Genomic DNA, 22,557 nt, shown 5'->3' with positions numbered 1-22,557 from the left:
AGTTCAGACCAACACACCAACTGTACCGCACCAGGTAACAGCTAATCCTATTATACAAACCACACACACATAAACACACATGCGCGCTGCTGTGCCATGGTCCTGGTACCAACTGGACCTCACCAGGTCACCTCTAATCCTGTTAAGCATGCCACAACATAATGCAACACACACACACACACATATATGTATACACACACACACACACACACACACACACACACACAGAGACACACACACACAAACATACTGCCCGCTCTGTGCCACCAGGCCAGTGCCCAGCCCAGCAACAGCTCCAGCAGAGCCAAAATGGCGCCTGAGCCTTTCTTCTGTCCCTGGCGCACACACACACACACTCTCACACACAGAAAAGTACGGCTGATGGTCACTGGACAGCCTGGCCTCAGTGCCACCTGCCAGTGCCCTGCACCCGTTGTCACGACAGGCGCTACCGGCTCCCCCCTCTTACCTCCATCTTTTATCTTCTCTTTCTATCTATTTTTGCCTGTTTTTTTCCCCTGGTACCCTGTATCACTTCCTCTCTTATTCTTTTATCCATCTATCCCACCCATGCCTACCATTATCTTTTCTTCCTGCAGCTCTGAGCTCTTAGCTGTCCTTGATTTACCATTCTCTATACTTTAAACAATTCCTTTTCTTTTCATCTGTCATCTTCTCTTTCCCATTATTATTCTTTTTCTCCTGCCCTTCTGCATTCCTCCCTTCTCTTTTTCTTCCCTCTTTCCCTCCTGTCATCCTCTGGCTGCGGCTCCTGTCCACACCAGCCACTGCCAGGGCCATTCCAGCCCATGCCAGCCGCCCAGGGCACTCTCTCACCCCCGCTGCCCACAGCCGAGGTGTCTGAGATGGGCACAGATGTGGCGGTGGTGCCCTGTGGTGCTGGAGGCTGCGGGATGCAAGTTTGTGTAATCTATGTGTGTGTGAGTGTATGCGTGTGTATTTGTGTTTATGTGTCAGCTAGGTGGTGTGTGTCTGTGTGTGTGTGTCCACTGCAGCTCCTGGCTTGATCTGTGTTTAAGTGTGTTTGTCTGTCAGCTGGCCAGCGCTAACACACTGGCCGCATGGCGGGCTGTCGTGTGTTTAAGGGATGAGGCAAGGTGTGTGTGTGTGTGTGTGTGTGTGTGTGTGTGTGTGTGTGTGTGTGTGTGTGTGTGTGTGTGTGTGTGTGTGTGTGTGTGTGTGTGTGTGTGTGTGTGTGTGTGTGTGTGTGTGTGTGTGTGTATTTTGCAGCCAGCTGTGGAGAATGACATGCATATTAATATGGCAACATGATGACTTTGACCTGTACTAGAGTAGCCACTGGACTAAACCATTTTACTGCCATGTGTGCGGGTGTATGTGCATGAGAGAGTTTATAGTTTTATCTACCCGCAGATGCATACTAGATGTTTGACAGCTGTTGACTTGGCTGAGCATGTAGCCATTCAAATTCAATTTTAGTCATTAGCAGTGAAAGCCACTTCTGATACTGATTTAATATGGATATTTCTTTGCCTTCAGTAGTGCATGAAAGGTTCACAGTCAGTATCACAAAATTACATTTAAGGTCACGTTTAGAGAGAGGAGCTTTTATAAAGCGGTGTCATCAAGTAATTTACAGAAAATGGAGGAGGACATATTCATAATAACTATAAATGAATATAATAAAATAGCATGTACAGCACAGGAACAGCTTATAAAGACCTTCAGTGTGTATATAAACGCCCAAAATGTGTTGTGTTTAGTAAGGCAAACCCATGATACATATGTTTTAAGGTTGTGAATAGTATACCATCAGTGCTGGTCAACCAAAATGTTATTTTTATCATACTCTGTTATGACTTAAACTACAAAACAACACAAATTAAATTTACACCTGCTGGACACATGTTGAAATAGAACCAGTTTTGTTACACTATTAGCCCAAAACCAAAGGGAATTATTTCATTTGACAATCTGTTGTACTATTTTTGTAATCCTGAATGTTCACACTTGTTTGTGTGTCGGATACTAGGGAAGATATTAATGATTAAAAATGAAGGATTTCGGGTTTTGTGTAAATGTGGATTGCTAAAATATTAATGAAAGTATTTAAGTAGAGCCTATGTATGAAAAATGCTGTGCTCATCATTATTTATGTCACGTAGCATTGGAGCTCTGGAGCAAAAGGTCTACTGAGGACACACTAAGGATTTAGGTTTGTATTCTTATCACTCACAGTTAAGCTGTCCATCAGGCTAATTTTCCCAAACTTGGTGTTTTCTTAGAAGCCCGTTAACTCTTTCCATCCATCCATTGATCCATGTCTGTTGATATCACAGTTTTTAGAGATGATCTGTCAGATATGTGAGGATGAAGGAGGTCATCTAACCAAAGCGGTTTTGGAGCAGTGTAGAAAGCAAGCATCAAATGCAGATGCAGCACCCACACACATCCACAGCACACACACACACACACACACACACACACACACACACACACACACACACACACACACACACACACACACACACACACACACACACACACACCTGCTGAAATTTTGTCACAGTCTTTGTCCATCCTCAGGCCAGGACTATGTTTCTTTTTTTCCTGTTTTGTTTTTCCTTTTTCCTCACTTCTCATGTTCTCTATTGCTTTTTTCTCATGCTGTTCCAAACTAAACAAATAAACCTCAAGCGATGGTCTCCCTCCCTCCCTCTCTCTCTCTCTCTCTCTCTCTCTCTCTCTCTCTCGCTCTACCTTTCTCTCTTTCTCTCTCTTTATGTCTATCTGTGGGCCTTCTGGGGTTATGCAGAACTACATGTAGTTCATTCGTAGTCATGCCTCTGTTTGCCCTCTCTTGTTGTTCACTACAGAGCCATGTATGAGTCTTTGTAGCTGTAGTGGGTTGGTTTGTGTAACTGTTTGCGTGTGTTTTTAGAGAGTAAGAGTGTGAGATTCACAGTTGCGAGGCTGGAAGGCATTTGTATGACCAGCCTTGGAAAGCAGCTCTTTGATTCTCTCCCTGCAACTTGCTCGCTCCCCTCTTTCATTCTGTCCTCCTCTCGTGGCCCAAATGATCACAGCCCGCCTTCAAACAGGGGACATGAAGCACAGACAGCCTCTGTTTGATTTCTGATAGCCCTACCTTCCTTTCTGATAAACACAAACGTATGCACGCTCACACAAACACACACACACACGCACGTATGTTTGTTTGTACAACTGCATGCCTGCAAACGTGCACACTGATAAGCACATCAGTCGAATCCACATGCCTGTACACACAGACACAAACAGACACACAGATGCATGCACGCATCCGGGGGTCCCATGGCGGCTGGTGCGCTGCGCTGCGCTCCAGGATTGGATCATCAGCCAGCTGTGAGTTGGACAGCCCAGGATCTGTCCTAATCCCCGCCACTCTGTTCACATCGCCTCACATACACACACACACACTCCAGTCCCGGCCCCAGCCCAGCAGAGGGCTTTACCAAGTTTGTTTTGTTTGTTTGCTCCTGTCTTTCTTCACTTTCTTTCTTTTCTTCTTTCCTTGTCTCCATCCGTCTGTATCTCTCCCTGTGTTGTGATCACAGATCCCAAAGGCCACAGTGAAAACTGCCCAGCATAACTTCTGTTTCAGCTCAAGCCAGATAGGCATGCATGGGTAGATATGTGTGTTTGCATGCGTTAGTAGTGTACCCACGGTTAGTTGAGAGCTGCGTGCCTGCTTTGTGGTTGGACGAGTGGAAATGTCTGTGAGAGATGAAATCTTCCACCAGTTTTGTTATCCCCATGAAATCAAGCATCAATGTTCATGAGGGTGCTTGGAGCTGTAGATGGACGGGGAGCTCAAAATACTTTAGTGAATAAGTTTACTTGCTGTCACTTTGTCACCTAGAACTTGTGACTATGGACTCCTGGGCCAGGATGCAGAAATGTCAGAACCTGACTGTTCATATAATCTGATCTGTGGCTGTATGTCATGAACACTTTGAGCACACCGTAGAAGAAGGAGAGCTTTCAGCTAAAAAATCCTGGCAGGAGCTGCTTGACAGACCCAGTACGACAAAAATTGTAGTAAGGATCTACTGTGACTGTCTGGCAGAGGATCCTGTCAACAAAGTCTTCAACTTCACAACTGGAAAAAAAAATCCTGCATCTTGACAGAAGGTCTCAGGTGCCTGCAGTGACAGCTGCAGGCAAAGAACTTGCAGGTGGACAACAACGGTGAGAGGAAGCTGAAGAAGGCATTTTGAGCTAGGTTACCACGGGGGACTGAATCTTCTGTGGCCTTTTGAAGCAAAACCTTGGATGTAGGAAGCCATGGGATTGGATTGCCTGTTGACCTCAAAGAGCATTTGGCAAACAGGACTCAGAAAAAGGAGCCAGGGCCTTGCCTAGAGTTTTCTCAAAAAGCAGGAGAACTGCTGATCTTGACTAAGGATATTATTAGGCAGCAAAGGACTTTCAGGAACTCTTGAACCTACATAGGATGGAGGAGTCTGGAGACTCTGGGACGACTTTGTGTATCTCTCTGGTGGAGATCACTGAGGTAGTCTGAAGTATAGCTTGGACACCACTGGTCCTTCAAAGTAAAAGGCGCCAGTTGATACGGTATAGGCTTGTAACCAAGATGCCTCCCTGAGGAGGTATTCAGGGTCCAACTGGGAGGAGATGCCAGGGAAAATCTAGAACACCTTTGAGGGATTATATGTCTCACCTGTCCAGGGAATGCCTTGGGATATGTGGTTGGGGAAGTTGAGATGTCTGGTCTACCTTGTCTACCTGGACCCAGATAAGTGGCAGTGAAAGGATTATAATTTGAACAAACAATTAGAGCAGGGTGGACAGGCAGATTGCACTACACAGTGTTTCATTGTTATCAGAGCTGCTCAGATAGTGTTAAAGTAGCTCGATATCCTCACTGTATTGTCATAGCACTCTTAAACACTATTTCAACCCGGTCTATAAGAGGGAAGAGATGAGGTGTCTGTGCCACCAGTAGAGGACAAAATGGGGCCAACACAGAACAGAGGAGGGATAATGTGCATTGATCAATATTGATAAAGCAGTGGATGAAACAGACAGGCAAGCAGATAGACGGAGCTAGAAGGGGAGAACAGATAGCGTTCCTGTGTTTTAAGACCACATTCTCCTTTCTGTGACCCTGAAATCATAAAATGGATGCTGAGAGGCAAGAAGATAAAAAGCTCCAGACCAACCGCTGTGACTCTTATACATAAAGTTCCCCAAACTCTATTAAACATGTCACGCTGCTGCTTCCTCTCTCTGTACCTCTATCTAGTTCTCTCTCTTTTTTTATTTTTTTTCTCCCCTCAGTTGTACATCATGATAGCAAGGTCTGGAAAGGCGGTGAACAGAACTGTGTGTGTGTGCGAGGGCGGAGAAGTGTAAATGAGGAAGGTGAGGCAGCAGATGCCGCGTCCCGCCAGAGGCTCGCTTTGAGCAGGGAGTGAAATCTGGGCGCGACAAAACTGCTGCAAACCAACTCGGCGGGAGGCCCTTGTCCAATCACGGCCCGGAATAAAAGGGCCGGGGCGCCACGCGGGCTGCAGTCGCTCAGGAGAGGTGGGGGCCATAATGAACCTTCAAGCGCTGCCAGCGAGCGCACACACACTTGAGCATAGCATCTTTCTTTCTACCTGGCATTAACAGTGCCTAACCACTGTCACCGCACACATGCACGCACACAACCTCTACAGCAACTGTGCACGTGAACACATGAAGTATCCTTGTTTTGTGATGTGTGTTGACTCGTTTGTGAGCGTGCAATTAGATGAGTCTGTGTGCGTGCCTTTGTGCAAATGGTAAGTGTTGATACCTTTGGGCTACACCTGTGTCTGTAAAGTTTGATGTGTGTGTCTCTGTGTGACAGCAGCGGGGCAGTGCCAGGTATGAGGCTTGCTGTGTGTTTTTGTGTGCTTGCGTGTGTGTTTGTGTGTGCGTGTGCTTGTCTGGTCGGCAGCCATGTTGTTGGGTAGCAGATGGCACCATGGTTGGCAGGGGAGGGGCTGCTTAGCACAACTAATCAGACAGTTACGGATAGGGCAGCTGGGAGGGCCGTTGGCCAGCCGTGTGTGTGTGTGTGTGCGTGTGTGTGTACCACAGAGTGCCATGATGTTGACAGTGGTGGGCCCGTTGGCCCGGTGACGAGACCTTGCCGCGTTCTTCTCTCCTCGCTGTCGGAGTGCCCTCTCTGCCATCCTGCCTTCTCACCTCTCTCTCTCTTGCACTCTCACTGTCTCTTTCGCTCAATCTGTTGAGACCTACTTGGTCTTTTATCTTTCTTTCAGTTTCTTTGACTCTTTATCTCCTTTTGTCTTTCAGTGACACTGTCTTACTGTCTCACTCTCTGCTGCATCTTTCTTTCTCTGGTCTTTAATTGCGAGTTCATCTATGTTAATTTAGTTGATGTGACAGTAATTAAAACAGAATGTGTATTTTTGTCAAGCTGGGTACCAATACATGGAAATAGAAACCCTTTTAAAACAGCTTAGTTAAAGTCAGCATTAAACCTTTTAAAAATGTGGCCTACTGAGCAGGAACATTTCTTCTATTCTAACCATAAAACGTCTTTTAATCACTTCAAAGCATTTCAATGTTGTACTGCACATATTGACAATAATAAGGTAGGTCTGTTGTACTGAAAACACGATGGACAACAAATTATTGACAACAGATTGTGCTGCAAACCTGCAGAAGCTCCCTCTCATTGTTTCCATCCTGCTTATATTTCTTGCCTTGCTATCACTCTAACCCTATTTTAGTGCGTCTCATGTTACTGCTGATTCACCGAGCATAAGATATATAAAAGCTAGGTCAAGATCTAAGCTAGTTGTCAGTGCTATGAGTTGTAGCAGCTCATGCAACTGTGTAACCTTCAGCATTAAGCATTGTATGCAACATCAGTACTTTTAAGAAGTCCACAATCTGTGTTTCACTTATTTCAGTTTGATTGTCAACTAGTTTGTTAAGTCAGTTCAGATGAACGGCTCCTCGCATCTTTCTCTTTTATCATTTGTGTTGTTTTTCTTTCAGGTAGTAAAAGTAGATAGCTGCTAGGAGACAAGTTTTATTTTATCTATCCACAGCTCCATCCATCCATCCACCCATCACCCCTCTGTTTCTTGCAAAGGATAAATGAGCCCTTGTAAGCATGCCTCGCAAACTCTAACAGTGGAATTCCATAAACTTGTTTGCAGTAGAAATCTCATAAAGGTTAAAAAGTAGATAACCGTTATGAATTCAGCAGTGGAAAATTACCCACAATAAGTACCCAGATTATTAGGCAGAGCTGTAATCTGTCCATCCTGCGGGGCTGGGAATGGATGGAATAGACAGATCGCTGACTGGGAGACCTCAGGCAAGATGGAGGCAAATCTGTCGGCTACAACTGTTGTCACCCCAGCCAAGTGTGCCCTGGGACACTGGCCTACATACACACACTACTGCTGGAGGACAGAGAACGAAAGGGAGAGCACCAGCCCTCTGCCATCCATCCACAATCCACTCTTCACCTCATTCTAGGCTCATCTTTTCCTGCCTCTCATACAGTACATATACAAAACTCACCACTTCAAACTATGTAAATTTGATGGTTGTTGGAACATCTTGAAATACACTGGAAAGTGTTCAGAAATACCAGGATGTTTAGTGGAAAGTTTTAGCAGTTATTTTTATATTATTAGCATCGGTTTTGTTGTAGAGGACTATTCTGCTTGCTGTCTCCTTGTGCGTGCAGTGTGTATGGATATTGTGCATCCTGAATGAACTGTGAATCTGTCTGTGTGTGTGTGTGTGTGTGTGTGTGTGTGTGTGTGTGTGTGTGTGTGTGTGTGTGTGTGTGTGTGTGTGTGTGTGTGTGTGTGTGTGTGTGTGTGTGTGTGTGTGTGTGTGTGTGTGTGTGTGTGTGTGTGTCAGTCAGTCAGTCAGTCATCTGGTCAACTTTGTGCCCCCTGCTGTGAGGGTGGCACCATCAGTGACTCTACACTGTGCCCACTGCCCAGTAGGCACAGCTTTCATCCAACATGACAGAACCTCCCTCTGCTCTTCCTTTCCACTCGTTTCTCTCTTTTACCTCTGTCACTCTCTTTTACCTGATTGATCCATCCTTTTATCTTTTCATCCTCTTTATTTTTATCCTTCATATAGCCACTCTTTGTTCTTTTGTTTTCCTCTTGCCTTCAATCCATCCCTTTCTCTCTGTTGCCCTTTGTGGGTACAGCAATGCCAAGCATTGCCTTGTAGGTATTAGGGCACTACCCCCATCAGCAGATTGTATCCAGAGATGATCACAAAGGCAGGAGGAACATAAGATAGAAAGAAAGGTAGATATTCGGGGAGATACAGAAGGAGGAATACTGGAGTGTGGTGATGAGTTAAGGAAGGCATTGTATAATGGGAGAAGACAAGTGCATGCTCCTGCAAACTCCTCCACCGGCACTGGATGTAATACATTGCCATCGGTTATTAAAGTAATGATATATTTGAAATCAATCAAAGCTGCTCCATTTCCCCAAGTTACATTGAGGTTGCATGGCATCTGAAAGAAACCCCCAAGAAAATAATTACTTGCAGACAGAAGGGTTTTTATGGCTGGCATATGCATGCATTCTCACATTTTACATTGAAATGATAAGAATTAATATTGATTTTGTTTTTATGGTTTAATGATTACCATGAGAAATCCTAAAAGGAAAGGCAGTCCATATAGGTTGTGATTTTTAATAAAAACAGCCTTTACATTTTTTTTAAAAAGACATGAATATACTTCAAAAGGTCTGTTGCTGCATTGCTACTTATAACTTGTGTTTATTTATTATTTGTTTATTCATGCACATGGTGAAAATGCCCTAAATGCCAAAGCTATATTTATGCATATGCTGTGTGAACCAGGTTGAAAACACATCACAACCCGGACGGTGTTGTTGTTAATTGCAGTCTTTAAATAAGGAGACGTAAGCAAAGACACAGGCGATTAAGAATGGAGAATGAAAGAGAAGAGGACATATAGAAGTTGGAAAATAGGGTTTAGGAGAATAAAGAGGATGTTTTAAATGTAGAAAGAAGTGGGTGGATGACAGAGGGGAGCAGAGGAGAAAAGCAGTGAGGCTGGTGATGGTGTGTATATGAAGGCGGACACCGGATGGGCACAAGCCCCCCTGCAGTTCCATCTACAGCCCTGGTCCCCCCCCCACTGAGTTTAAAAAAGCTTGCCTTTGTTTTCTACCTCAATGGCCGCCTCTCTCACTAGGCATCTGATCTAATGGCCCATGAGCGGAGAGGAGAGGAGAGGAGAGGAGAGGAGAGGAGAGGAGAGGAGAGGAGAGGAGAGGAGAGGAGAGGAGAGGAGAGGGTGTGGGAGAAATGAGGAAAAGAGGTGAGGAAGTAAGAAGACAATAGAAAAGTTCTCTAAAGATTTCTTGGTAAGGGTGGGTAAGGAGAGAAAGATGGTGCATGTTTCTTCCTGCCAGTTGCCCCCAAGCTTATAACCGAGTGGGAGGGGTGAGGGGCATTCGAACAACATCGGGTAAGTCTCAGGTGTGAAGTGAATTCCAAAGCAAGTTGACACTGCATATGGTACAAACTTTTGCACACCTTTCTCTCTCTAACTGCTGTTCTTTTTCCTCCTCTGAAACGTTCTGTTATCTCTCAATTATTTCTTTTAGAAAAATAAACTAAAATAAAAAAATGTCGAATCTACATTGCAGAAACTTCACTTTTTTTCTAGTATTTGTTTCTTCCCTGATCCTGCTTTTATGTGAATATATTTGACATTTCTACTATAACATTCATATAACATAAATGATACACTTAATCTAATGAAAATTAACTTGAAGCTGGTATCCTGATTGAAATAATTAATTTTAGGTAATCATTTACCTTCTCAGCTGAAATTGATTCGACCCCCAGCTCTGCCACATATGCTACCCACAACTATTTCTGCAGGGCACAGATTTGACACTCACATTGAGTCCTGGGTTTCTGGATTGGGTCAGTATGGGAGCATATTGTACGTATGCTGTGTGTTTATTTTTAAAAATCACAGATGCCTGCGCTGCCAGTTCGCTCTTCCTGTGTTAAGACCATCAGTCATCTGTGCCAATTAAGAGTTTTAAACTTCTCTCGCTCTGTTTTGTGAGCAGATAGATGATGACAGAGGCCAATCAGCAGCTAATTACTTCAATCTAGAGCTGGTTTCATCTCTGAGGGAATGTGTGCTGTAACAGCAAATGTTTGTTTCTGTGAGGGGTCATGCATTTGTAACTGTCTGTACATGCATGCATTTATTCATATCATTCATGAGTGAGTGAAAGACAGCTTTTAAGATATTTTAAGCGAGTTGTCCATATTTATGCATGTGTGTGTTAGACGGGGAGGGCAAATTACTTTTTTTTTTTGTTAATTTAACAGTTGCAGTTTTTTGTTTTTTGGGCATGATTGGCTCACCACTGACCTTGGTGGCAGTGGGGGGGCTTTAGCGCTCCTTGAAGAAGAAAAGAGGCTTGGGCCGCCCGCTGTAAACAAAGTTGACTTGCCGACAGATGGATTGAATGACAGAGAGGCTAACTGAGCCAGGAACGGGCCTGGCAGCATCGCACTGAGCAGAGAGAGAGAGAGAGAGAGAGAGAGGGAGAGAGGGAGAGAGGGAGAGAAAGAGAGAGATAAAGGGGCGGGGGGGGAGAGGAGAGAAGAGGTGGCCAACAGGAGAGGAGGTGTGAACAGGTGCAGGGCCGCTGAAGGAAGAACCAGCAGATGGAGAGAGACACAGCCAGTTTAGTTACAGGAAAAAAAGGGTGGGAGGGAAAAGAGGAGGGAGGAGGGAGAGATGGAAACAGCAGAAAAAAGGATCGGAGCAGTGATGAGAACGCTCTGGATGGATAGATGGACAGATAGAAAGATGGGGTGGGCACGGAGTAAACGAGCGGTGAGGCTGCATCAGGCCCCCTCTGTTTGATGCGTTTGTTTCATAAAGTAGAGCAGCGAGATGAAGGGAGGGGTGTCGGAGGAAAAATGTGGGAGCAGAGTGATTGACTTACATCACCCCAAGGTTTAATAAAAATGTGCTAAAACACATTGAGGTGCATGTGAGAGAAAATTGTGTGACACCGTGTGCGGTCTGCTACACGAAACAATTCAGATATTTATTGTACGCGGCACCAATGATACGCAGCACCGCAAATGTTCAATATGTCACTTTATTTTCTCTGGAGTGCACTCATCCTTTGTTGGCAGTGTCAGTTAGATAGGCCTACACAAGGCCTCTGTCTCACTGTCTCACTGTCTCTCAGTCACACACACAAACAAGCACACAAACACGAGCAGGAATCATCTTTGTAGTTTCACGTATCAAACTGTTGAATATTAATGTAGTCTGATTGATGCAGTCTATCATAAATAGCTGTGGATGCTCTGGAATTCCTCCACAAAAATGAATCATCACGAGTGTCACCATTTTGAGTAGTTGAAATACGAGCAAATAGTTAACAGTTGTAATTTTATAGTACAGTATCAGCTCATTACAATTCCCCCTGTCGACGTCAGGGTTCGTCAGTTTAAACAATTGGAAATCTGTATAAAGTTAAATGCTCTTAATTTATATATACAGAGATTATTTTCATTTTCATTTGTTTTGTTGATACTGTTAATTAGATTAGTCAGTTACAAGCAGTCTAAGATATTACAGGTAATACACAGATCAATCTGTAATTGTCTGCTTATAAATGTTACATTTAAAACAATACTCAATTAAAAAATGTTAATTATCTATATATTCATGAAATCAATAATATATAGCTGCTATTATTATTATTATTATTATTATTATTATTATTATAATTGGTTTAGCTATTAGAACAGATGGTCCTCTGATAAAAATGGTAATATTCGTCTTCCTCCTCAGCAACTTTTTGCAGGGATCATCAGTGTCTTGCATCAGTCTTTGTTGCGGACAAAGCTTGTGTGTTTGCATGTTTGTGCTATAGGCTGTTCACCTGTATGTTAATTTCACACCTGTTATTTTCACAGTAACATCGCAGAGCATAAATATGAATATGCATTGATTTGAGGAAGAGGTCTTTTTTTAGTTTTTGTGTATGTAATTTCTGTACAATATCTGTCTCTACCCCTTTACCTTGTTTTTGAACTTCATGCTTCCAAAAAGTTTGAAGAGCGCTTCACGAAGGATGTGGATATTTTTTTAATTATTTGAAGTTACAACAAAAAAAGTGTGTGTGTGTGTGTGTGTGTGTGTGTGTGTGTGTGTGTGTGTGTGTGTGTGTGTGTGTGTGTGTGTGTGTGTGTGTGTGTGTGTGTGTGTGTGTGTGTGTGTGTGTGTGTGTGTGTGTGTGTGTGTGTGTATACTGTATGAATTCAGTCTGTGTGTATCTTGGTGATATTGTGTTTATTGGGAGAGTATAGTCTCTTTTACTTTAGTCCAAACAGCGGTCAGTGGTGCCTGGCATTGGCGAATGTCTCCAATTCCTCCAAGTCCACCGTCTGACTCCAATTTGTGCTCGTTCTCTGATAAACCGCGGCATTTGGTGGTTCTGGCGTGGGATGCCGGCTGCACCATGGGGTGCTGCAAACTCCGTGCTTGGTCAGGCCCTGGCACCCCACATCTAATGGGCAACAGCTTGAATAGTGCCCACTTAGGCAGGCAGTGCAGACTGGGCCCCCTCTTCTTCCTCGCTGCTCCAGCCAGCTAGCCAGCCAGCCACCGCCTCTGCCACCTCCCACTTACCCAGCAGCCACTGTACCTGGCCGCAGCCCCAGAGCCATTCCAGTCTACCTTAGGCCCCTGGCCCATGCAGCTCTCGCCATACTTATCAAGCTGTCCTACAGTGCATCAGGCCAGGCATATACAAACAGGCCCAGCTATCCGCTAACTGAACACTCAGTCTATTGCCTCCTAGGCCCAAACAAGAGTTCCTGCCACAGGCAGCAACCCAGAGCTCATTCACCAATTAGCTGGAAGGCAGATTATTGTCCAGGGAGAATTATCCAGCTCCAGCCCCACATATTCAGCCTCTGCTCTACCCGTCGCCCTTAACACTTGCTCCAGGGCTTGGCTCTCCACTGATATCTCTCCTTTGCTTTCTCGTTTTTATGCTTTAATTTGTCAATGCTCATCAGCAGCCATTTTGTGACAGCGTTTTGCAAGTAAACATGTTGCGTTTGATTGGGGATACAAAATGGCGTAGGGGAAAGAACCACATAACTTAGCCTGACTTCCTAGCTTTGATTTGATCCTGGATGAGGCTTTCAGGCCTTCGTCACAGGGATTTGAATCCTCAGGCCCCACTTATTGAACCGAAACTTAGAATCAGCAACCCTGCTCAAGGTTGCCCCATTCCCACCCAGAAATGAAGGCCCCGACTCTGTTCTGTTGTGTACAACTTGTACTTACAAAAACCAAACAGATGCCAAATGTGTAACTCTGTGTTTTTGCTTTTCTATCTTCTTCTGTTTTTCATCACTCTCCTCTTCCTCACCACCACTCTATTGCTGACTGCTGGAACTTTTTGGCGGTCTGTCTGATGCTAATTGGTGGGTAAACAGGTCTGGTGTGAGCCTCTCCCCCCCCACCCACCCCCCATTCGCACACAAACACACACTCATAGACATACACAAATACACACGGCCCCCTGGAACCTCTTGCAGGACCAAATGGCTGGCAACGCCTGCCCGCCATCTCCCGCTGAGCCCTGGTGTGCGCTTTGGTGGCTCAGGCTGCTGTTCAAGCCCAGCGGGGGTTCATTCACTCACACATACACACACACACACTCATACGCATACAGACACACACAGTCTCCTTGTGTCCCCTGCACACCCGCCACCCGCTTTCACACCCCAGACAGCAGGACAGCAGGAGAACACACACACACACGAAGGAACAGACAGACGCGGTCACTTTAGAGATGCAGGCCAAGCGCTGTAGGGGAGAAAAGTTTTCACTTAAACTGGAGAATTCTCTCTTCATTAGCGCCTTTGGACTTCAGGAAGAGTTCTGTTTATTTGTTCGTTTTTTCCTGTCTTTGTAGTTTTTCTTTTCTTTCCTTCGTTGTCTGTTCCTCTGTTGTTTGGGTACATTTGGACTTAGCTGAGTTAGAAAGTTTGGCTCAAACACGAGTAAAATGCAGTGTTGTTCAAAGCCTTCGGTGATAAGCACCTTAGTTTGCATCTTACCTGCACAATTTTGATATCGAGACGAATTAAAGCGGAGATTAAAGTGATTTGATTGCTACCAAAAATATAGTGCTAGTCTGCATTCCTGACTAGCCAAGCACAGTGTGCATTACGAAGTCATACAGTTATTCAAAAATGACCCTTGCATAAGTACAGTCTTCTAAAATATCTAATATCTTAAAATAAGATATGATTGATCAACTGATGTTATGTTGCATGTTTTTTCAGTGCTCAGTGTGGCTATAAACTGAATTATATTAGATGACAAGCAGCTTAAGCAAAGTAATATCACAGAACACATCTTTTTTTTTTTAAACGTTTCTTGAGTCTCAGAACTTCATCCTGGACTTTCAATCTAATCAGTGGATAAAGCTTTTATGATGCACTCGTCTGTATTGACCCGTGTGTGTGTGTGTGTGTGTGTGTGTGTGTGTGTGTGTGTGTGTGTGTGTGTGTGTGTGTGTGTGTGTGTGTGTGTGTGTGTGTGTGTGTGTGTGTGTGTGTGTGTGTGTGTGTGTGTGTGTGTGTGTGTGTGTGTGTGTGTGTGCTGTAGACAGCTGCAGTATCACTCAGGGGTCTTCAAACTGACAGTGGCCTGACGCTTTTACCAGTCTACCCCCCGAGTCTTTTGTGTCATTCTCCTTTTTGTCCTTTCTTTCAGTCTCTTATCGTACGCTGTGTTCTCTCCTCCTGCTTTCACTCTCACCTCTGTGTTCAGTCTTTCTTTTCCACATCAGAAACAGTTGTCAAGTATGATGGAATTTATTAGGAATCTACCGATAAATCATATATGTGCAAGACAGACGTTGTAGCCTACAGTATGTGGAAATGTTTTTTCATGCTCCAGCAGTAGCACAACATGTCACCAAGTGTATTTTTATATAAAATTCCATTGTAAATAGAAAATGTGCATTAATTATTAAAAGAATGATTATTCATCTAACATCCCAGTTGTTTCCCCCAGACAGGACAGAGATGGTGCAGAACGGGCTCATGAGGAGGAAATGGCGTCTGTGACCCTCTCAGCGCGGGAGAGGGAGAGAGAGCTGGCTGTGTTGCTGGAGCAAACAGAGGCTCAACACCAGCAGAGAGGTCAGTGCTTCCAGCAGCGGCCTGGCTTAAAAATACTGTCATGTGTCATAGCTCGCTGTCTCCTCCCTACCTCTTTGAAATTTACCTGTAAGATAGTTAAGTATTCTCTAGGATATCAGTTCTTCAGAAACACATATCTCCTTTCCGCTCTATATTTTGCTTATCAAGGGAGTGCCTTTTAATTTAGTCTTGTGTAGTAGAACCTCACCCTGGATGTCCACTGGATGCAGCTGCACCGTGTTTCAGTTTCGCAGCTCCCTCACATTTCTGTCGCAGTTCAAATGTTCACTGGAAGCGCTTCAGAGGCAGATCGTCTTCAAGCAGTCTGTCCCTCAGCAGCCACATTTTGTTTAGAGTTGTTTTGCCAGCATTTTTTGTTTTACAAGCATATTGAACATACATTTGCACCTCATTTATGATCAATGTGATAGCAGAAACGTTGTGCCTGTAATTAACTTGTTTTAATTACTGTAGCACGGTGTCTTTATCTCCACTTTCTGTCTTTTTCTTACTCATTTTAGTTTTGCAAAAGGAAAATGTTAGCATTCTGTCTCCTGCTATTCAGACTTTTGAGGAGAAGAGACATGAAAAGACAAAAAGTCTTGACCGTTTTGACCACCAATATTTATTTAAATACATCATGAAATATTATATTCTTATCAATAGACAGTAGATATCAGCATTTAGATACATGCACAAAATACATTTTACCCTCCAGTCCTTCGTCTGTGGGCCATTGGCCTGCTAGCTACAGTCCCAGTGGATCGTGTCTGTCAGGTGCAATGGAGCCACATCAGGTGAACCGTGGGTGTCGGACATACTTAAGAACATCTCTACTAGGGCTGTCACAATATCAGCTTTTCAATACATGATTAATAGAATTAATGATATTGGTGAAATATCAATAGAAAAGTTGAAAAAAAAGGCTCTAAATCAAATTCATCTTTAGCTTTTATTGTGTGGTTGTCTCTTTTTAGGCAAATAAATTACACTCAAAACAGTGTAAGTGTAGGGAGGTGATAACTGTACAAAAGCATACAAATATAACAATTGAAAACACTGAGTGAACCACAAAGCAAGAACTTAAAGAAACGGAAATGATTTAAGAGGCGCTGGTTTATTTAGACAATATTATCATATATGTATTATTACCATGCTATAAATATGTTATTATGTTATTATTGCCAGTACTGTACTGTAGACTGCTGTGGCATATTAGTTGTCTTACACGAAGGGGAGTGGGGGAGGGCAGAGACCAGAACAGGACAAAGCGAAACTAAATAGGATGGAGCACACAGAGTCAGAATATCCAGAACTGTAAGGAACAAAACAGCAGAGTTGATCAGGGTCAGCTACAGAATCACAGCTGGAGCTGGGAGGGTTTCAGTCTCTTCCTCAAGGACACCTCAGCAGGGTGGATCTTTGCTGGAACAGGGTCTTGAACCTGCATCTTCCAGTTGAAGGATGGTTTTCCTGCTTACTGTGCCACCGTGCTCCCCACCAACACAACATGGTCAGAGTGGGAGGGGATGGACAGGAACACAAATCATTTGAGCTGAACAAGGCTGAGCTGAAGTGACCTCAAAAGAGCAGAACAGAGCAAAAAAAAAAAAAAAAAAAACAGAAGCCATGAGAGGAGAAGACAGAATAGCAGGGCAGAGCAGAGGGAAGGTGATGGGAGCAGAGCATAGAGACCCAACTCAGAGCTCCCTGTCTGTCTGCACAGCAGAGCTGCTGCTGCTAGCACATCTGTTGCACCATCTGGATTCCCCCCTCTCACCCACCACCCACCCTCAGCCACCCCTCTCCCTCCCTCCCTCCCTTCTCCTATCTTTTTATTTACCTGTGGTTCCCTTCAACAACCAGGGAGCCTGCTGGTACGCAGAACAAAGATGGAGGGTATAGAGGGAGGAATGGATGGAGGGAGGGAAGCGGGGGGTGGTAAACAAAGGGTTTGTTTCTGGCGCGTGTCGGCAGCACACATGTTGTCTAAAGAGAGCTGACATCAGAGCACAGCAGGAAACTGTGGATGGGGAGGGGATGGAGGGGTGGACGTCCTTTAGTAGCTCGCATCACTTCCTCTCCCCGTGCAACCCAACAGACGAGCTGGATAATTAGCTTTCTTGCTCTCCAAATCCCGCCTCTCTGTCCATCCGTTTGTCCTTCCATCCATCCGTCCCCCTCTCCCTTTTTCTCCGCTCCCTCCCACCTTTTTTCAGATTTTTTTTTTCATGTTTCTTTTTTGAGTAAATGCGTACAGAGCAGCCTCTAGATGATATCAGATATTTGTTTCTCTCCGTCCCTCCCTCCCTGCCACGCTTCTTCTCTCCATCCCTCCCTCCCTCATTTTTTCTCTGTTTGTTTCCAGTGCCAGTTCTGCTGTGTTTCTGTGTCCCAGGGTTCTTTTTGGCCTACGCATGGCCAGACGCATTCAAAGCCTGTTCAGCTAATTAGCATTCTTCATGCAACTTTTCCAGCACTGACCAAACTTTGTTGAGTGTACGTGTGTGTGCACGTCTGTGAGTTTGTGTAGTTTATTTTCATGCTCTGTAGCATCCAATTTCTGCCCTCCATGCATTATCTATGGCAGTGATATGGGGACAGAGACTGTATAAAGGGGAATGAAAAAAGGTTAGTGGTAACTCACTTAGAGACACAATGTGAAGCTAGTAAAAAGTGAGTAATAATACATTCAAAGCTAGGGATGAAAAAATCTGTGGACAATGGCCTTTACACCTCTCCCAGCCATAATTTCCTGCTTTTTATATTTGCCTAGCATTTCTGTAGCACATAAAGAGAGAAGAAGTGAGAAATAGAAAAAAGTGTGAAGTAGAATTTCAGCCTGCAGGTAGAAGGTATGTATCATAGCACAGAGATCTAGCATCATGGCTCTTCCTCTTCTCCTTTTTTCTATCTCTTTCTTTCCCCCCAGTATCTACTGTATGCAAAAAAAAAAAAAAAAGGGAAAAAAAGAAACTCTTCTCAAGTCTGAGCTACTTTTCAAAGACTGCAAGTCCTTGGTGTTTTTGGTTTCGGTTGACTGTAACAGAATGCCGGAGCAGGTGGATCATTCCCTCCATCCAAACGGCAGCCATTGTTATTTTAAAAGAGCAGACATATGTTGGAGAGCGGAACGTGGATCATTTCAAAGGAATGATGAAAGCCTAGTGTTGGATTGTTCAGAAAGAGGCCCCCATGAGTGGATGAGGACGTGGCAGGAAGGGTGGAAGGAGAAAGAAAAGCGCTTTCAAACAACAGTCCTCTCTCTTTCTCCATCTCGTTTTACCCTTCTCGCACACTTTATATTTCCTTTCTCTATACTCTGTACTTCTGCTTTTGCTCTGTACATCTCCGGCTGTTGTTTGAACAGTTTTGATTTGTGAATTTTGTGTATGTCGACAAAAGCATTTTTGGGAATACATTCAAAGAGACATATGTATCTCGCTGGTGCTGCAGTATTCGGTACGATAGATTTCATTGTTTAGCTCAGTCCGTAATGTATATGTTTTCTTCTGGTATGTGAGGTCGTTTGGTTGGCCTGCTCTCGGACATATTGCACGTGTTAATAGAAGTACCCTAGATGCTCTTAAGCATTATTTATTACTACTAATACAGTATATTCAGTAGTCCATTGAACCACTATAGCATGAAATTGCAGAAAATTGAAATTTGTTTCTTCTCCTAAATTGTAACTTTGTTGAGTTTGTTGCAAATTGTAAGTTTGATTTTTATTTGAGGATTTCTTCAGACACTTTCTATGTTCTCCGCTGAAATTAAGAGACGGGTATAAAGGACGTATAAAGGTACAAAGGATCACTCAAATCCTAGTCACAGTTTTAATATTCCCATTGTGACAAAGGAACTCTTGGTGGTGCTTCATTACAGTCCTGCATTATACTGTAACTAATATCACCATTTCCCTTTATGGGGTTGAGAACAAGCAGCCACCAATATTGTCTGTCCCACTGCTTTACAATATCACTGACTTGTTTTAATTGATTTGGATTTCTTGTGCCTGTGTAAAAACTGTATTCATAAATGTAATTTTAAATATTTTTTTCATTACACTTAGACAGTGTCGTCTTAATTTTGTTTGTTCAGTGCTGATAAGAAGCAGGTAGAGCAAAGAACTGCCGCCACAGTTTTAGAACAAGTTTCTGTTTAAGATTTGTACAGTAAGCTTAGAAATTGTCTGTTTAGGTTTAAGGATTGATAGTCTATATATAGAGAGAGATATATATTAGATACACTACATGTAGCCTGCTATTTTTACAAACTGGACTGGACCGTGCTCTAATATGACACAGTTGCTCTTAGCAGTTGCTGATGACCACACAGTGTTGAAACCAGACATTGCTTGATGATTATTAATGGATTCACAAAATCTGAGGAAACCGTTTTTGTTGTTGTCTGTGCTACGTTTCTGTATTTGGTTGTGTTTTCTTGCGGTGTGTTGAGTTCTCAGGGCCACTAACAAACAACTTTCCCATGATCGATTACAGTTGGAGAGTTGGATGGTCTGCTGTGTTCCCAGAATTCCCTGATCAGGAAGCTAAAGGACGAATGCTGCGCGCTGGGAGTCAAACTGGAAGAGCTGACAGAAAACAGCAGGTCAGTCTTTTCTCTTTAATTCTTTCATCACATTTCCTCTTTGTTTGACCATTTATTCACTTAATTATGCTTTTGTTCTTTGTAACTGTAAGTCAGTGGCTTACATTCTGACTTATTCATTTATCTCTTTTCTCCATGAAAACATTTTCACGTGGGGAGTTAAAATGTATTTTTCTTGGTTATACACAGCTTCTCTTTTCCAGCAATTTATTTCAGTTGTTTATTGATTCTATCTGTTGGAAATCCATGTCATCATTTCATGAAACATCATCCATCCAGGCTGTTAGGACAGAGCATGTCAACATACTACATACTGCTTCCCAGTCTGACCTGTTTTCTTGTTAACCTGATGCTACAGTAGTCACAGCAGGCCTGCACAGCTCTCCATCTGGGCTGCCTGTGTGTGTGTCTTTCTGTGTGTGTTTTTGCACTTGAGTGTGTGTTTGTGAGTGTATGTGTGTGAGAGTGACCCTGGACCCAGTGTCCTGTCAGCTGTTGGAGCTGTGCTGCACATTAGTCACATGACAGCCCTCAATCTGGCCCTTCCAGACCGCACTGGCCTCACCAGCCACAGGACACATGCACATTATACACACACACCAAAGTACTCTGTGTCTTATGCGTGGACATCAATACTGAATACACGTATATCTACACCGTAATAACTACCACCTTGAATGTCTTTTTATGGGGAGGATTTCACACACATGCTGACACACTGTCATAAAGGCTCATACCCTACATCTGCTGTATGTGTGTGTTATGTAGTTTAGCAACAGTGTGGTGTGGGTGTGTTTTGTGCCTCGGGCTGTTTGAGCTCCTGGAGTCCAAGCCCAGTGTAGCGGTTAAAGTCCTGCTGGACGGCCTCAGTCAGGCTAAGTGAGGTTACACTGAGACAGTTGCAGCAAGATGAAAAAGAAAACTCTTGATGAATTGTTTTCAGTTGTTCGTCTGACTGCGAGCCGTACGAGGCTCACTCCTACTGATTGGTCAGTGTAATGTTGTGTCACAGACTATGTGGTTCAGAACGACGCTCACCACGTAACGGCAACCAGTGACCTCTGTTGCATATCATACCCCTCTTTTTCTCCCTGTATTTCCTTCAGTAATCCTATTGTCAAATAAATAGCAAATACAAATTGTGTATTGTGAATGGCCTACGGTATACTGTATGACGTCAGTTATTAAATTAAACCTTTTTACTCTCAGAATTAATAAATAATACCAATAAAAACAGTCCTGAAATAAATTTTGCCTTCATGAATGTTTTTTAGAGCAGAGTTGATTGAACTGATTATTTTGGAGGATGTAGTTTGTGGTGCTGTTGAACCGTCACTGATATAAATGAATGATAGAAACACCTGTTAATATAACGCAATACAGTTAAACTGCACCAAAAACAACATCCTCCAAAATATTCATACAGTTGAATCAACACCTCTATAAAACAGTTTCACCAAATACTATTATTATTATTAACTCTGTCTAATTTATTACATTCTGTATTTTATTACTTTCTATTGTCTTACTTTGTGAAGCATTTTGTGATGTGTTCTACAAATAATTTGTTGCGTGGCACATGGTACACTGGTAAGGTGCATTTTTAACATCTGTATTGTGTGTGCGTGTGTGTGTGTGCGTGTGCGTGTGCAGAAGTGAGATGGAGCAGCTGGCCCTGGAGAAGCAACACCTAGAAGAGACATTAAAGAGTCTGAGAGCTCGCTGCGCCGACATGGAGGAACAGTGTGTCCAGCATGGTCGCATGCACCAGCGCATGAAGGACAGGTATGTAAAAACACACAAACGTTTTTACCCCCCCCCCCAACCACTGCACTTATTTGAATGAAAAACTGGCACATGTATCTTATGATTGTCTATCAAAGTGTGTATTTTGATGCATGACTCATAAAGAGATCAAATTTTTCTGTTATTAAAATAACGGCAGTCTTGTTGCTGCTGTTGATGTTCCTTTCAGTTTGCAGAATCTGGCTGCAGGCCTTACAAAAGAAAGAAATAAGTGCAGTTTTCTTCACAATCTGTCCTTAACCAGTCCATCTTCTGCTCATCTAATGTAAGAATTGTTTTATTTTTTGTTGACACAGTAGTTTTTGTCATCATCACTTTACTCTCCTGCTGTCTGTGCAGTGGCAACAGTATCTGCTTCATCAGGCTGCAAACTGTTCTCTGATCAAAAAGCACAATTTATTTCTATAAAGCAATAGAAAGAATAAACTAGTGATAGACTCCCATGGCATTACTTGTGATGATCCACAGACTGTAACTGTATTCACGTGTGAATATTTAACAGCCAAACAGATATAACGTGCACTAGGTGAAACACAGAATTAGGGTTAGGTTTTAAAATGAGTGCTTATATATCAGACTGATCATTAATTGCTCTGTTGATTCAGAACAAATCATGAATACAAATTGAAGATAAAAAGCAGATCATTTATGATGAACTGTGACTGGTTTGGTGTTGACTAACCAAAATAATACCTGATGGGGTAGTAAACTGCAGATTGAGTCAACCTTATAAAGCCTTTCTAGCACAGCTGACGGTATCTTGAATATTTGCTTTCTTAGTCTTCTATGACATTGAACAGAATATCTTTGGGGTTTGGACTGTTGGTTGGATAAAACAAGCAATCTGAATGATGT

The 22,557-nt window shown here is 43.3% G+C and overlaps 1 protein-coding gene across 1 annotated transcript in view; it reads left to right on the top strand.

Moving 5' to 3' along the window:
• Window positions 1–22,557, top strand: part of sdccag8 (SHH signaling and ciliogenesis regulator sdccag8) — a 44,802-nt gene that overhangs the window by 6,765 nt on the left and 15,480 nt on the right. Inside the window, exons 14-16 of the mRNA XM_051418558.1 lie at window positions 15,158–15,285; window positions 19,788–19,896; window positions 21,550–21,681. Coding sequence (XP_051274518.1) covers window positions 15,158–15,285; window positions 19,788–19,896; window positions 21,550–21,681 — 369 coding nt within the window. The remainder of the gene's footprint in view (window positions 1–15,157; window positions 15,286–19,787; window positions 19,897–21,549; window positions 21,682–22,557) is intronic.

The sequence above is a fragment of the Dicentrarchus labrax genome, unplaced genomic scaffold, assembly GCF_905237075.1.
Source record: "Dicentrarchus labrax unplaced genomic scaffold, dlabrax2021, whole genome shotgun sequence".
In the NCBI taxonomy this organism is placed as follows: Eukaryota; Metazoa; Chordata; class Actinopteri; family Moronidae; genus Dicentrarchus; species Dicentrarchus labrax.
The sequence above is the reverse complement of the archived record's forward strand: the minus strand, read 5'-3'. Positions and strand labels throughout refer to the sequence as shown.